The sequence below is a fragment of the Heterodontus francisci genome, unplaced genomic scaffold, assembly GCF_036365525.1.
Source record: "Heterodontus francisci isolate sHetFra1 unplaced genomic scaffold, sHetFra1.hap1 HAP1_SCAFFOLD_480, whole genome shotgun sequence".
In the NCBI taxonomy this organism is placed as follows: Eukaryota; Metazoa; Chordata; class Chondrichthyes; order Heterodontiformes; family Heterodontidae; genus Heterodontus; species Heterodontus francisci.
The window spans coordinates 435199-447315 of NW_027141172.1; the positions used below are offsets into that span (position 1 = coordinate 435199).

Consider the following 12117-nt stretch of genomic DNA (forward strand, 5'->3'; position numbering starts at 1 on the left):
GTACTGACCCTCCGACAGTGCGGCACTCCCGCAGTACTGACCCTCCGACAGTGCGGCACTCCCGCAGTACTGACCCTCCGACAGTGCGGCACTCCCGCAGTACTGACCCTCCGACAGTGCGGCACTCCCGCAGTACTGACCCTCCGACAGTGCGGCACTCCCGCAGTACTGACCCTCCGACAGTGCAACACTCCCGCAGTACTGACACTCCGACAGTGCAGCACTCCCTCAGTACTGACCATCCGACAGTGCAGCACTCCCTCAGTACTGACCATCCGACAGTGCAGCACTCCCTCAGTAGTGACCCTCCGACAGTGCAACACTCCCGCAGTACTGACACTCAGACAGTGCAGCACTCCCTCAGTACTGACACTCCGACAGTGCAGCACTCCCTCAGTACTGCACTGGGAGTGTAGCAGATCCGTGTCGTTGAGACACAGGCAGAGCTGAAGCTGTAAAACCCAGGGAAGAGGAATTTTCACTCCTGGACGTTTGTAATTTTTCTTTTCTGTTGGGAGCCACAATTTTACTGCCGTGAGTCTGATGAGACAGTGAGCAACACGGTGGATGGGTAGGGTCAGGGGATGACAGGGTAGCAGGGCTGCAAGTGTGTGTGAATTCCATTCCAATGCAGCAGTCAGTGTCAGACAGAGAGACAGACACAAACCACCAGACACTCCTTTTATGGTGAAAGCAGCAAAGTTGTTGGCTGGGAGGAGGCTAGGGAACCGTGTCTAAACCCTGGATAACAGAAGTCGCTGGGCACAGAGTGAGGTCACTGTGACTGCACTCGCCTAAGGGAGTGTTGCTAAATTACACAGGACTCTGAGAGTGTCTGTAAAGTAGACTATCCTAAGGGAGGATTTCTAAATGAATGACTGATGCTGAGCTAAGGGAGTTCCTCACATTACATGAATAGGATGGGAATAGAGGGATACGGACCCTGGAAGTGCAGAAGGTGTTAGTTTAGGCAGGCATCAAGATTGGCACAGGCTTGGAGGGCCGAATGGCCTGTTCCTGTGCTGTACTGTTCTTTGTTCTTTATTACACTGAGCTTAGGGAATGTCTCTGTATTTTAATGGGCTAAGGAATGCCTCTAAATTATATTGGCTTCGGGAATGTTTCTGAATTACATTTGGCTAAAAGGAGTGTGTCAAAATTACATTAGGTAAAGTGAGTGTCTGTTAATAATACTGGGCTAAGGGAGTGTCACAAAATTGTAGGGGTTGTTCTCCTTGGAACAGAGAAGGCTGAGGGGAGATCTGATTGAAATGTACAACATTTTGAGGGGCCTGGATAGAGTGGAGGTGAAGGGTCTATTCACCTTAGCAGAGAGGTCAGTGACGAGGGGGCATAGATTTAAAGTGATTGGTTGAAACATTAGAGGGGAGATGAGGATAAACTTTTTCACCCAGAGGGTGATGGTCTGGAACTCACTGCCTGTTGAGGCAGAAACCCTCAACTCATTCAAAAGGAGTCTGGATATGCACCTCAAGTGCCCTAATCTGCAGGGCTACGGACCAAATGCTGGAAGGTGGGATTAGAATGGGTGGATTGTTTTTCGGCCGGCACAGACACGATGGGCCAAGTGGCCTCTTTCTGTGCCTTTAACTTTCTATAATTCTTATATTGGGCCTTGGGAGTGTCTCTGAATACAAGGGTTAAGGGAGTGCCTTTATATTGCTAGGCTAAGGGAGTATCTCTAAATTGCACTATGCTCTGGGAGTGTCACGAAGGTATGGGGCTGAGGGATTGTCTCTATATTACACTGTGTTCTAGAAGTGTCTATAAATAATACTGAGGTAAGGGAGTGTCTCTATTTTACACTGGGCCCTGGAGGTGTGTCTAAATTACACTACACTCTGGGAATGTCTCGAAATTACTATTGGCTAAGTGAGTGGCTGTAAATAACACTGGGCTAAGGGAGCGTCATTAAATTATGCTAGTTCCTGGAAATGTCTCAGAATACACTTGGCTAAGGCAGTGCCACTAAATTGCACTTGGCTCCTCAAGTGTCCATAAATGATACTGGGCTCTGAGAGTGTCTCTAAAGTACACCAAGCTAAGGGAGTGTGCCTAAATTACACTGCACTCTGGGAATGTCTATATTACACCAGGCTAAGGGAGTGTCTGTAAATAACAACATTGGGCTGAGGGAGTGTCACTCAGTTATACTGAACCCTGGGAGTGCCTCTGAATACACTGGGCTAACAGAGTGTCTCTAAATTACACAGCAGTCTGGGAATTTTTTTTATTCATTCATAGGATGTGGGTGTCACTGGCTGTGCCAGCATTTATTGCCCATCCCTAATTGCCCTTGAGAATGTGGTGGTGAGCTGCCTTCTTGAACCGCTGCAGTCCATGTGAGGTAGGTACACCCACAGTGCTGTTAGGAAGGGAGTTCCAGGATTTTGACCCAGTGACAGTGAAGGAACGGCGATATAGTTCCAAGTCAGGATGGTGTGTGACTTGGAGGGGAACTTGCAGGTGGTGGTGTTCCCATGTATTTGCTGCCCTTGTCCTTCTAGTTGGTAGAGGTCGCGGGTTTGGAAGGTGCTGTCTAAGGAGCCTTGGTGCATTGCTGCAGTGCATCTTGTAGATGGTACACACTGCTGCCACTGTGCGTCGGTGATGGAGGGAGTGAATGTTTGTAGATGGGGTGCCAGTTAAGCGGGCTGCTTTGTCCTGGATGGTGTCGAGCTTCTTGAGTGTTGTTGGAGCTGCACCCATCCAGGCAAGTGGAGAGTATTCCATCACACTCCTGACTTGTGCCTTGTAGATGGTGGACAGGCTTTGGGGAGTCAGGAGGTGAGCTACTCACCTCAGGATTCCTAGCCTCTGACCTGTTCTTGTAGCCACGGTATTTATATGGCTACTCCAGTTCAGTTTCTGGTCAATGGTAACCGTTTGGATGTTGATAGTGGGGGATTCAGCGATGGTAATCCCGTTGAATGTCAAGGGGAGATGGTTAGATTCTCTCTTGTTGGAGATGTGTCATTGCCTGGCACTTGTGTGGCGCGAATGTTACTTGCCACTTATCAGCACAAGCCTGGATCTTGTCCAGATCTTGCTGCATTTCTACAGGGACTGCTTCTGTATCTGAGGAGTCGCGAATGGTGCGGAACATTGTGCAATCATCAGCGAACATCCCGACTTCTGACCTTATGATTGAAGGAAGGTCATTGATGAAGCAGCTGAAGATGGTTGGGTCTCGGACACTACCCTGAGGAACTCCTGCAGTGATGTCCTGGAGCTCAGATGATTGACCTCCAACAACCACAACCATCTTCCTTCGCGTTAGGTATGACTCCAACCAGCGGAGAGTTTTCCCCCTGATTCCCATTGACTCCAGTTTTGCTAGGGCTCCTTGATGCCATTACTCGGTCAAATGCTGCCTTGATGTCAAGGGCAGTCACTCTCACCTCACCTCTTGAGATCAGCTCTTTTGTCCATGTTTGAACCAAGACTGTATTGAGGTCAGGAGCTGAGTGGTTCTGGCGGAACCCAAACTGAGCATCACTGAGCAGGTTATTGCTAAGCAAGTGCCGCTTGATGGCACTGTTGATGACACCTTTCATCACTTTACTGATGATTGAGAGTAGACTGATGGGGCGGTAATTGGCTGGCATTGAGGACCCCCACCCAGAGTCCATTCTAAGCCCTCGCCACCCTCAGTGCTTCTTCCAAGTGATGATCAACATGGAGGAGTACTGACTGATTCATCAGCTGAGGGAGGGCGCTAGTTAGTAATCAGGAGGTTATTTGCCCATGTTTGACCTGATGCCATGATATTTCATGGGGTCTGGAGTCGATGTTGAGGACTCCCAGGGCAACTCCCTCCCTACTGTATACCACTGTCCCGCCACCTCTGCTGGGTCTGTCCTGCCGGTGGGACAGGACATACCCAGGGATGGTGATTGCAGTGTCTGGATCATTATCTGTAAGGTATGATTCCGTGAGTATGACTATGTCAGGCTGTTGCTTGACTAGTCTGTGGGACAGCTCTCCCAACTTTGGCACAAGCCCCCAGATGTTAGTAAGGAGGACTTTGCAGGGTTGACAGGGCTGGGTTTGCCGTTGTCGTTTCTGGTGCCGAGGTCGATGCTGGGTGGTCGGTCCGGTTTCATTCCTTTTTATTAACTTCGTAGCACTTAGTTACAACTGAGTGTCTTGCTAGGCCATTTCAGAGGGCATTTAAGAGGAAACCACATTGCTGTGGGTCTGGAGTCACATGTAGGCCAGACCAGGTAAGGACAGCAGATTTCCTTCCCTAAAGGACATTAGTGAACCAGATGGGTTTTTACAACAATCGACAATGGTTTCATGGCCATCATTAGACTAGCTTTTAATTCCAGTCTCTCAGAATAGATTCCAATAATTTGCCCACTCCTGAGATTAGACTGACTGGTCTGTAATTATTCGGTCTATCCTTTGCTCCCTTTTTAAACAGAGGTAAAACGTTAGCAGTTCTCCAATTCTCCAGCACCACACCTGTATCCAGTGAGGACTGGGAAATGATGGTCCGACCCTCTGCTATTTCCTCTCTCACTTCTTTTAACAGCCTAGGGTACATTTCATCCGGCCCTGGTGATTTATCAACTTTCAAGGATGCTAATCTCATTAATACTTCCTCTCTCCCTATGTTTATCACATCCAATACTCCACACTCTTCCTCCTTAACTACAATATCTGCATCGTCCCCCTCTTTTGTGACGACAGACACAAAGTATTCATTAAGAACCATACCAATACTTTCCACTCCTACACACAGATTACCTTTTTGGTCATTTATGGGCCCTGCTTAGTTATCCTCTTACTCTTAATGTATTGATAAAACATCTTTGGGTTCACCTTAATTTTGATTGCCAATATTCTTTCATGCCCTCTCTTTGTTTTCTTAATTTCCTTTTTGATTTCACCCCTCCACTTTTTATACTCCTCTCGGCTTTCTGTAGTATTGAGTTCTCGGTGTCAAACATAAGCTTTCCTTTTCTGCCTTATCTTACCCTGTAATCTCCTTGACATCCATGAGGCTCTAGATTTGGCGCCTCTCCTTTTTTCTTTGTGGAACATGTTTACCCTAAAACCCTTGAATCTCCCCTTTGAATGCCTCCCACTGTTCTGACACTGATTTACCTTCAAGTAGCTGTTTCCAGTGCACTTTTGCTAAATCACTCCTCAGTTTAGTAAAATTGGCCTTGCCCCAATTGAGAACTCGAACTCCTGTTCTATCTCTGTCCTTTTCCATAATTATATTAAAACTGACTGAATTATAATCACTACCACCAAAATGCTCTCCCACTGCCACTCCTTCCACCTGCCCATCTTCATTTCCTAAAACAAAGTCTAAAACTGTTCCCTCTCTTGTTGAACTTGCTACAGACTGGGCAAAAAAGTTCTCCTGAATACACCTCAAGAATTCTGCTCTCTCAATTCCTTTCACACTAAAACTATCCCAGTTAATATTGGGGTAATTAAAATCTCCTACTATTACTGCCCTATTGTTCTTGCACTTCTCAGAGATTTGCCTACATATCTGCTCTTTTATCTCCCTCTGACTGTTTGGGGGTCTATAGTAAACTCCCAGCAGTGTGATTGCCCCTTTTTTGTTCCTTAGCTCAATCCATATGGCCTCATTTGATGAACCTTCCAACATATCATCCCTCCTCACAGCTGTAATAGTTTCCTTGACCAGAATTGCCACTCCCCCTCCTTTCTTATTCCCCCTCCCTATCACGTCTGAAAATCCTGTAACCAGGAACATTGAGCTGCCATTCCTGTCCCTCCTTAAGCCATGTTTCTGTAATAGCTATGATATCATACCGTCACGTGTCTATCTGTGCCCTCAGCTCATCTGCTTTATTTGCTATACTCCTTGTATTGAAATAGATCCCCTTGAGCATTGTCAAACTCTTTTTATTTTCTAACCCTCGTTTCCTCTGTCTTCCAGACTCATCCATTAATTTTCTGGCTCCCATTTTAATTCCTGATTTTTTCCCAGCTGAGTCTACCCTCAGGACCCCATCCCCCTGTCAAACTAGTTTAAACCCTGTTCAACAGCACTAGCAAAACATCCCGCAAGGAACTCAGTCCCGGCTCTGTTCAGGTGCAACCCATCCAGTCTGTACAGATCCCATCTCCCCCAGAGCCGGTCTCAATGTCCCAGGAATCTGAAGCCCTCCCTCCTGCACCATCTTTCCAGTCACACATTCATCTGTCTTATCCTTCTATTTCGATACTCACTTGTGCGAGGCACTGGGAGTAATCCGGAGATTACTACTTTTGAGGTCCTGCTTGCTGATTTCTTACCTAGCTCCCTAAATTCTGACTGCAAGACCACATCCCTCTTTCTATCTTTGTCATTGGTTCCGATGTGGACCACGACTGCTGGCTGTTCATCCTCCCCCTTCAGGATGCTCTGCAGCCGCCCAGTGACATTCTTGACTCTGGCACCAGGGAGGCAACACACCATCCTGGATTCACGTCTGCAGCCACAGAAACACCTGTCTGTTCCCCTGACTATTGAATCACCGATCACTATGGCTCTTCCAGTCTTCCCTGTACCCCCCTGTGCAGCTGAGCCACCCGTGGTGTCATGGACTTGGCTCTGGCTGCACTCCCCAGGTGAAGCATTACTTTCCTCAGTATTCAGACCTGTTGGAGAGTGAGATGCACTCAGGGGTCTCCTGCACTACCTGTCTGATTCTTTTTGACTGCCTGGTGGTCATTCATTCCCTCTTTCCCTGCATAGTCTCAAGCTGTGGAGTGATCACATCTATAAACATGCTATCCACATAGCTCTCATCCTCATGAATGCACCGCGGTGTCGCCAGCTGCCGCTCAAGTTCCAAAAGCTGGAGCTCAAGCTGCTGCAATTGACAACACTTCCTGCACAAATGGTTCTCCAGGATACGAGAAGCAGCCTGGAGCTCCCACATAGCACAGGAGGTGCACTCTCGAGGTTGAAGCAACCCTACCATTCCTTTATTTATTAGCTGACCCTTTGTTACTGCTAAAAAAAACCTTACCAATACTACAACAGCTTAGAATTATTAATAAAACCTTACTAGTACTGATAAATCCTACTAAAAATCAATACAGTTCACGAGTTAAAATAAACCTTACTCAAAAATAAACCCAGCTACTCATATTCCTTATTATTATGCTATTTACACACACACCCTAACAATAATGTAGTAACTCAGCTATTTAGAGTTATTCCCTAATAGCAGTTACTCACCAACCAATCACCTTGCAACTTTCCTGTGATGTCACTGCTTACTTTGTTTTCAAACTCTGGCACTCCTGGACACCTCTCCGCTCCTCTCCTGGAAGGTAAGTGCTCTAGGCCATGATCCTCGAGCTGTATTTATCTGCTCCTCGCTCCGTGTTCTCCCCACAGGTCTGCTCCTCTCCTGGAAGGTAAGTGCTCTAGGCCATGATCCTCGAGCTGTATTTATCTGCTCCTCGCTCCGTGTTCTCCCCACAGGTCCGCTCCTCTCCTGGAAGGTAAGTGCTCTAGGCCATGATCCTCGAGCTGTATTTATCTGTTCCTCGCTCCGTGTTCTCCCCACAGGTCTGCTCCTCTCCTGGAAGGTAAGTGCTCTAGGCCATGATCCTCGAGCTGTATTTATCTGTTCCTCGCTCCGTGTTCTCCCCACAGGTCCGCTCCTCTCCGCTGCTGTCCCTGAGGTTTGGGAGCATTTTAAAATTCAGCAAAGGAGGGGCAAGAAAAAGATTCAGAAAGGGAAAATAGAATCTGAGAGCAAAATAGCGAGAAACATAAAAACAGACTGTAAAAGCTTCTACAGGTATGTAAAAAGGAAAAGATTAGCAAAGACAAATATGGGTCCATTACAAGTGGAGTCAGGTGAATATATAGTGGGGAATGAGAAAATGGCAGAGAAACTGAACAAATACTTTGTGTCTGTCTTCACAGAGGAAAATACCAAAAACCTCCCAGAAATAATAGAGAATCAAGGAACTAGTATAAATGAGGAACTGCAAGATATTAGAACAAAGAACAAAGATAATTACAGCACAGGAACAGGCCCTTCGGCCCTCCAAGCCTGCGCCGATCCAGATCCTCTCTCTAAACATGTCGCTATTTTCTAAGGTTCTGTATCTCTTTTCTTCCTGCCCATTCATGTATCTGTCTAGATACATCTTAAAAGACTCCATCGTGCCCGCATCTACCACCTCCGCTGGCAATGCGTTCCAGGTGCCCACCACCCTCTGCGTAAAGAACTTTCCACGCATATCCCCCCTAAACTTTTCCCCTTTCACTTTGAACTCGTGTCCTCTAGTAATTGAATCCCCCACTCTGGGAAAAAGCCTCTTGCTATCCACCCTGTCTATACCTCTCATGATTTTGTACACCGCAATCAGGTCCCCCCTCAACCTCAGTCTTTCTAATGAAAATAATCCTAATCTACTCAACCTCTCTTCATAGCTAGCGCCCTCCATACCAGGCAACATCCTGGTGAACCTCCTCTGCACCCTCTCCAAAGCATCCACATCCTTTTGGTAATGTGGCGACCAGAACTGCACGCAGTATTCCAAATGTGGCCGAACCAAAGTCCTATACAACTGTAACATGACCTGCCAACTCTTGTACTCAATGCCCCGTCCGATGAAGGAAAGCATGCCGTATGCCTTCTTGACCACTCTATTTACCTGTGTTGCCACCTTCAGGGAACAGTGGACCTGAACACCCAAATCTCTCTGGACATCAATTTTCCCCAGGACTTTTCCATTTAATATTGGTCAAAAAAAATACAATAGTACTAGAGAAATTAATGAGACTAAAAGTTGATAAATCCCCTGGACCTGATGAGCTACATCCCAGAGTATTGAAAGAGGTAGCTGTAGAGATAGTGGATGATTATCTTTCAAAATTCTATAGACTCTGGAATGGTTCCTGCAGATTGGATAGAGGCAATTGTAACCCCACTATTTAAGAAAGGAGGGAGAGAGAAAACAGGGACCTACAGACCTGTTAGCCTAACATCAGTTGCAGGGAAAATGCTAGAATCTACAATAAAGGATATGATAACAGGACACTTAGGAAACAATGGTACGATTGGGCAGGGTCAAGATCGATTTATGAAAGAGAAATCATGTTTAACAGAGCAGATATGGAGGAACCAGTGGATGTGGTGTATTTGGATTTTCAGAGGGCTCGAAATGAGATCCCCACATGAGGTTAGTAAACAAAACTAGAGCACATGGCATTGGGGGAATATACTGCAATGGATTGAGAATTGGTTAATGGACACAAAACAGAGAGTAGGAATAAATAAAAACAAGAAATGCTGGAACCACTCAGCAGGTCTGGCAGCATCTGTGGAGAGAGAAGCAGAGTTAACGTTTTGGGTCAGTGACCCTTCTTCGGAACTGACAAATATTAGAAAAGTCACAGATTATAAACAAGTGAAGTGGGGGTGGGGCAAGAGATAACAAAGGAGGTCTAGATTGGACCAGGCCACATAGCTGACCAAAAGGTCACGGAGCAAAGGCAAACAATATGTTAATGGTGTGTTGAAAGACAAAGCATTAGTACAGATTAGCTGTTAATACACTGAATATTGAACAGCAGCAAGTGCAAACCTGAAAAAAAAAACAGTGGGTAAGCAAACTGAACAAACTAAGATGAAATGAAATAAATGCAAAAAAAAGATTGTAAAAAATGTAAAAAAGAATGTGAAAAAAAGGAAGAAAAAATAACTAAAAATGAAAGTAAAATGGGGGGCTGTCATGCTCTGAAATTATTGAACTCAGTGTTCAGTCCGGCAGGCTGCAGTGTGCCTAATCGGTAGATGAGATGCTGTTCCTTGAGCTTGCGTTGATGTTCACTGGAACACTGCAGCAATCCCAGGACAGAGATGTGAGCATGAGAGCAGGGGGGAGTGTTGAAATGGCAAGCAACCGGAATAGGAATAAATAGGTCATTATCTTGTTGGCAGGCTGTGACTAGTGGGGTACAACTACTTGGGGGCCCAGCTATTCACAATCTATATCAATGATTTGGATGTGGGGATTAAATGTAATATTTCTAAGTTTGCAGATAGCACAAAACCAGGCGGAAGTGTGAGTTGTGAGGAGGATGCAAAGACGCTTGAAGGGGATTTGGAAAGGCTAAGTGAGTGGGCAAAAATTTGGCAAATGGAATACAATGTGGAGAAATGTGACGTTATCCACTTTGGTCAGAAAAACAGAAATACAGAGTATTTCTTAAATGGTGAGAGGCTGGGAAGTGTTGCACTTCAAAAGAACTTAGGTGTCCTTGTTCATGAGTCACAGAAAGCTAACATGCAGGTACAGCAAGTAATTAAGAAAGCAAATGGTATGTTGGCCTTTACTACAAGAGGATTTGAGTATTGGAATAAAGATCTCTTGCTGCAATTTTATAGAGCCTTGGTGAGACCGTACCTGGAGTATTGCATGCAGTTTTGGTCTCCTTACCTAAGGAAAAATACACTTGTCATAGAGGGAGTGCAACAAAGGTTCACCAAACTAATTCCTAGGATGGAGGGGTTGCCGTTTAGGAAAGATTAAATAGACTGGATCTTTATTCTCTGCAGTTCAGAAGAATGATAGGTGATCTCATTCAAACATACAAAATTCTTACAGGGCTCGACAGGGTGGATGCAGGAAGGATGTTTTCCCTGGCCGGGGAGTCAAGAACCGGGCACACAGTCTCAGAATAAGTGGCAGGCCATTTAGGGCAGAGATGAGGAGGAATTTCTTCACTGAGTGGTGAATCTTTGGCATTCAGTGTCACAGAGGGCTGTGGAGGCTCAGTCGTTGAATATGTTCAAGGCAGAGATCGAGGGATAGAAACATAGAAAATCGGAGCAGGAGTAGGCCATTCGGCCCTTCGAGCCTGCTCCGCCATTCATTATGATCATGGCTGATCATACCAGGAAAATGGTATTGAAGTAGAAGATCAGCCATGTTCACAGTGAATGGCACAGCAGGCTCAAAGGGCTGAATGGCCTACTCCTGCTCCTATTTCTTGTGTTCTTATGTACACTTGTTCCTGCAACTGACTTAGAGTTTCACTGGGCTAAGGAAGTGTCTCTAAAGTACACTGGGTTAAGGGAGTGTCTCTAAATTACACTGGGCAGTGGGACTGTCTGGAAGTTGCAAATTGAGAGTGAGGAGATACTGGAAAGGCCGGCTATGTTGAGGGTAGATAAGTCACCTGGTCCAGATGGCTTGTATCCCAGATTGCTAAAGGAAGTGAGGGTGGAGATAGCGAAAAGGCTTGTCATAATCTTCTCTGGATATGGGGAAGGTGGCAGAGGATTGGAGAGTGGCAAATGTGACACCCTTTATTGAAGAAAGGGCACAAGGACAATCCTAGTAACTACAGGCCAGTTAGTTTAACATCAGTGATGGGTAAGGTTTTAGAAACAATAATCAGGGAAAATATCAACCGACGCTTGGAGAGGTTTGAGTTAATAAAGGAGAGTCAGCACGGATTTGTAAAAAGCAGATAGTCCTTGTCTAATCTAATTGATTTTTGATGTAGTAACAGAAGGTTGATGAAGGTAATGTGGTGGATGTTGTTTATAAGGAGTTTAAGAAAATGTTTGATCAGGTACCACATGAAAGGCTGGTTATCAAAATTGAGGCTCATGGAAAAGGAGGGTCAGTGTCCATTTGGGTAAAAAATTGGCTTAAGGACAGAAAACAGTGAGTCGTAGTAAGTAAAAACAAAATGTGCTGGAAATGCTCAGCAGGTCAATCAGCATCTGTGGCGATAGAAACAGACTTAACGTTTCAGGTCAATGACCTTTCATCAGATGATGTTTAATAGATTTCAGTGGGCTGTAGGAGTGTTTCTAAATTAGATCAGTTGCAAAGAGTGTCTCTATGTTACACTGCACTGCGGGGGTGTTGAATAGTTTGGTCTTTAGTCTCTTTGTTTGCTTCACAGTCAACTGATCGGCTCAGGTTACGTGGAGACACATTACAAAGAGGATGGGACACGAGTGACGATAACCCCAAATTACACAGTGAGTCTGGCGGCAGAGATGGGGGGGAGGGGGTTCAGGGTGCATTGGGGATGTGGAGAGGGTGCTTGGCTGTCAAGGGTGGGTGTGCTGGGTT

General features: G+C 45.8%; 1 protein-coding gene across 1 annotated transcript in view; it reads left to right on the forward strand.

Annotated features, from left to right (window-relative positions):
• The window catches only part of LOC137362382 (disintegrin and metalloproteinase domain-containing protein 33-like), a 378256-nt gene that overhangs the window by 54529 nt on the left and 311610 nt on the right, over positions 1-12117 (forward strand). The window contains exon 4 of the mRNA XM_068026792.1: positions 11945-12023. Coding sequence (XP_067882893.1) covers positions 11945-12023 — 79 coding nt within the window. The remainder of the gene's footprint in view (positions 1-11944; positions 12024-12117) is intronic.